At 39.3% G+C, this 4,737-nt stretch overlaps 1 protein-coding gene across 1 annotated transcript; it reads right to left on the reverse strand.

The window, feature by feature from the left end:
• Positions 1 to 175: 175 nt before the first annotated feature.
• Positions 176 to 3,205, reverse strand: LOC116379354 (cyclin-dependent kinase 9-like). Its single transcript, XM_031841304.1, has 5 exons — positions 2,953 to 3,205; positions 2,706 to 2,819; positions 2,112 to 2,193; positions 603 to 693; positions 176 to 406 (listed from the first exon to the last, which is right to left on the reverse strand). Exons 1-5 carry the CDS (start codon positions 2,991 to 2,993, stop codon positions 228 to 230), a joined length of 507 nt encoding a protein of 168 aa, XP_031697164.1. The 5' UTR covers positions 2,994 to 3,205; the 3' UTR covers positions 176 to 227.
• Positions 3,206 to 4,737: the final 1,532 nt, after the last annotated feature.

Genomic DNA, 4,737 nt, shown 5'->3' on the forward strand with positions numbered 1-4,737 from the left:
ACATACATATATACACATACATATATACACATACATACATATATACACATACATACATATATACACATACACATACATACATACATATATACACATACATACATATATACACATACATACATATATACATGTATATGTACATACATATACATATAACATATATACAAACATACATTTCGGTTTCAGATCCCAAATCTGTCAAAAGAACCTGGGGGTGTTCATCTTCATCAATGCCTCACCTTGTTTCTGTGGATGTAGTACAATCCATTGAGCAGCATCTGCATGACCTTCTTGATCTCGGCAAGGGTGAACTTTACATTGGCATTGCTCAACAGCCCGGCCAGGTCATGCTCACAGAAGTCAAACACCAGGTAGATGCTGCCTTTGTATCTGTTGAACTGAGTAGCTTTAAGAACAACGACAGGAAAAAACAATGAAAAACAACCAACAAACTCATTTTATGCAACATAGGCTTGCTGCTCCCGCCGTTAGAGAAAGACATATTTAGGTATGGCAAACGAGTAGCCTAAAAATACAAGCACACAAACCTAAATGAGGACAGAAATTGATTAATTTATAGACTGGAGAGTTTTGACACCAACCTTTGGTTCGGCAGATCTCAATCAGGTTGACCACATTCTCATGTTTGAGCAGCTGCAGGATCTTGATCTCTCTGAGAGCTGTGATTGGGAACTGAAACAAAGCAGTCAGAGAAAACTCGTATAATGACTGAAGAAACACTGATGCACTGATATAAATTCAGCATGTTGTCAATACTTAATTTTCTGAGCAAAGACAAGCAGCACTATGAGCACAGCAGCGTTCAATCCACACTCAAAAAAGTGAACGCCAGGGAGTTTAAAAGACACGGTTAACGGCCAGGTCAGTCAGACTTGTGTTTGGGGACTTTTGCCTGTCGAGTTTAACATTTTTCCCATGTCCTTTTACTACATTTCCAATTTCAAAACACAGTACATAACAAAGACAATCACACAGAACATGCACAGAATCCCTAAAACCATAAGCGACAAAACTAAAGACATCCTACAAATTCATTCAAAAAAAACAATAAGCACTAGAATAGTAGCAATAAAAGCATTCATAATCTGAAAAAACAACATATCAAAACATAAGTGCCTATAAGAAACACGCTATACTGCTACGCTCTCTATACCACTACTGTACCACGACGAGCAGGTGGAATCAAAGCTGCACCCTATCAGTGTTGTAACAGAGAAGAAGCTGCAGGTAAAAAAAAAACAAAAACGGCTGACGATCCTCCAAAAGTGTGAAAGTATTTTAAGCTCTGCAAATTAGAATGGCTCATTACAGCAGTAAAACTGCTATGCACGAACCTTCTGGTTCTATTGTGGAACCAGTTTAAAGATTCGGTGCAGGGGGAAGACACCCTCACCAAATATAAGAGTAGGATTAAGACTTTCCTCCTTGCAAACGCTTATAGTTAGGGCTGGCTCAGGCTTGCATTGGACCGCCTCTTAGAATGCTGTGGGGGTGCTAGGATACACTGAGGTTTCCATGGATCCTGGTTCTACCTGGACCGTGGTCCTGCCTGACACTCAGTTACTCCTATTATTATTAGTCACGTTTCTATTACCATTACTGCTTTTATCATCATTATTCATTTTTGTATCCACTGCTACTATTATGAGTAGTCATAATTGTTCTATCATTATTCTGCTATTATTGGTGCTACTACTGCTATTATTACTACTCATTATATGAATCATTGATGCCATATGCATTGACTGTGTTGTAACTGTTGTGTTGTTCATTCTGTACACATGACATCTATCACACTGCATCCTGATAGAGGATCCTCCTCTGTTGCTCTCTCTAAGATTTCTTCTTTTTTTAATATTCCATTAAAACAAGGAAAAATACTCCCATAAACTGAGGCTCTGCCTTTCATTTACCCGTTGCCATGGTGAATTGAAGTATTAGAGCTCCACTGATTACGGCATTTTTCATTCACCACGCAAGAGCTTAACTCACAGTGAACATAACCAGAAAGAGCATTTTGGTCATATGGAAAAACACTTATGCTGACTCCACATCAACAATGGACATCATTATACCGAGTGGTATATTACCCCTTCTTTCTCATTTTCCATCAACACCTTCTTCAGTGCGACCTTCTTCCCAGTCTGTCTGTGCTTTGCTTTGAACACCTCCCTGTGAAGAGAATGGTACAACAGAACTAATCAAATACTTTCAAACTTGATTTTGAAGAAGAGAGAAAGAAAACCAAGTTGTAACTATAAACCACATTAGGATAATATTTTTAACATATAATGCCAACAGTCATATCACTTGGATCTTTCATATACGAGGAAATACCTAAATGTTCACTTACAATTGTAGGCAAGTGTTTCTTTTAAGGTGACAGACTACAACGTCCCTCTATTAGCTACTATACAATCCATCAGGCTAGGTTATTTGACTTTGTAAGCTACATTTTCAAAGTCTCTTGAACATATAACAGATATCCGTCCTAAAAATGATTTTTGAACAGCTGCCCACACGGAGAGAAACAGAATTGTTCATGTTTGGGCCCAACTACCTGAACGCTACTTGTCCTCTAACAAGTTAGCTAAGCACAGCTAACGTGAGTCCTTCTTATAGCCTATGCGTTAGTCACACACACAGACACACAGATAGGAAATATATATTTTTGTGAGACTCACCCAAAGGTTCCTTGTCCTATTTTTGCCATTTTTTCGTATTTGGAGAACTCGTCACAGAAAGGAAATTCAACTCCATCGTAGTATTTCGACATTATGGCGGCCTCCCGGTCGGGCCTGAAGAGACATTTCATTAAGTAATGGAGCATTATTGTTAGAACACAAGCAACATAGAACACGGCCCACTGTAATTACATTGTTTAAAACAAAAATGTTTTAAAAGTGACACTGTAAATCGCTATATTCTTACTTTTCAGCCCCGCCGGCGTTGCTTGTCTTGTCTCGCTGCATCCCTGCTAGTCTGCTAGTCTGCGACCCTGCTGTGTATGCTGCGTTCAAGTGAAACTCAGGCTCCTAGACTTCAGCAGTGTAATGAACTGTTTCTTTAATTTATACATAATACTAAAAATACAGATATAGAAATACAAACACCCCACTCGTATTGTGTAGACAGAATGTAATTCAATAAGAGATAATATAATGAAAGTATTATTTCTAGTTTTTTTGTAAACTTATCATCAGGGCAGTGACGGTACTTGAAGGCAGCAACATGGGACGACTTTAGTGGCGTGAACTGAGAGAGCGACACCTGGCGACCCGGAAGAGTACTAACGGCTGCAAAATATACATATTTGCCGTGGCACTACTTAACAGAAAATAATTGTGTCATGTGACAGTGTGGGCAAACGTTCCTCCCACCAATCAAAAGGTAGGCAGATCGTGTTCGTTTGTTTTTGGTTGTTTGTTTATATCTTTGGTGGATATTACTGTGGCTGTAAATATAACAAGCATACATGTAAAGCAAGCATCCACATGCATCATTATTCAATGCAAGTTAAACTTCCATTTTATTTCATAATGACCTGACAGTTTTCCCAAATATACTTGCTCAGCAAAAATAAATGTTAACGTTGGCTATGTACATTCCATTTATAAAATGTTTTGTATGATATTCAATAGTTAGGCAACATAGAAGATTAGTTAGTTACTTAGTTAGTTAGTTATTGTGTCATGCACATACAGGTTCCCAGTCCACGTGGACTTATCACACACCAAAATACAAATAAGGTACACCGCTTTTCAAGGGCCTAATTAAATACAAATACTAAATACAAATTTGACCCATTTGATCATCTTTTTTTTGTAAAAACTGGTTTGTAAAATGATCGGGGCGTGTCGTGACGTCATTGTGTGTGTGTGTGTGTGTGTGTGTGTGTGTGTGTGTGTGTGTGTGTGTGTGTGCGTGCGTGTCGGAAAGGAACCTGCCATATTTGGCTGCAACTTCCTGTAACAGCTCGACGCACCATGATGGTGTGCATGTCGAGCGTGTGGCAGCGGGGCTTCGTGTTTTCCGCGCGGCTCCGAAAGCAGGGCTGGGCGTGTAGTTTGGCGGGCCTTTCACACAGGTACTACAGCACCAAGACGGCACCGCAGATACCAGGCATGGAGTACCAGGTACGCCCTTTGACCTATTTTTGCACCGGCTGCTAGCGAGCTAGCCACCAGCGGTAGTTTGACAAGTTTGTGGTAGAACTCGAGTGACTGCACGGTTGCGACATGGATAGAAACATGGCTGCCTATCTGAGACTAATGTTACATCCGTTTGGCTGGTGGGCTGCTGGTTACTGAGGGACTGTACTATGAAACATTCCAGTGTGGGCAGAACACTGGCAGCTGTAACGTTACTGTGTGGAAGTGCCACACTCACTGGCGTCAAACGTCAACGTTGAACCAGAGTGCTGACACGTGCTCCAAATCTCTGATGCCATATAGAGAGTTTGACTTGGGCCGCTTTCACATCATGTGTAAACTTTTTTTTTTTTTTTTTTTTTTTTTTTTTTTTTTTTAATTAATTTTATTATGTTAGTTGTGTTTTGTTTGAACTTAACATATCTGAAACTACTCAAGAGTTAAATAAACATGAAATAAACACATTTATCTTGTAACATCATGTACAAAGCAACCCTTTGCGTTAATCATTGCACTACTGTTTACAAGTTGTTTCATATATATATATATATATATATATGTGTGT

The sequence above is a fragment of the Anarrhichthys ocellatus genome, unplaced genomic scaffold (genome assembly GCF_004355925.1).
Source record: "Anarrhichthys ocellatus isolate YVR2014 unplaced genomic scaffold, GSC_Weel_1.0 scaffold4178, whole genome shotgun sequence".
Taxonomy (NCBI): Eukaryota; Metazoa; Chordata; class Actinopteri; order Perciformes; family Anarhichadidae; genus Anarrhichthys; species Anarrhichthys ocellatus.

Coding starts and splice junctions, on each gene's coding strand:
- LOC116379354 (XM_031841304.1), bottom strand. CDS start 2,993: ATGCAGCGAGACAAGACAAGCAACGCCGGCGGGGCTGAAAA. Junction 2,820..2,952: donor AACGCCGGCGGGGCTGAAAA/GTAAGAATATAG, acceptor ATGTCTCTTCAG/GCCCGACCGGGAGGCCGCCA. Junction 2,194..2,705: donor ATAGGACAAGGAACCTTTGG/GTGAGTCTCACA, acceptor TTCTCTTCACAG/GGAGGTGTTCAAAGCAAAGC.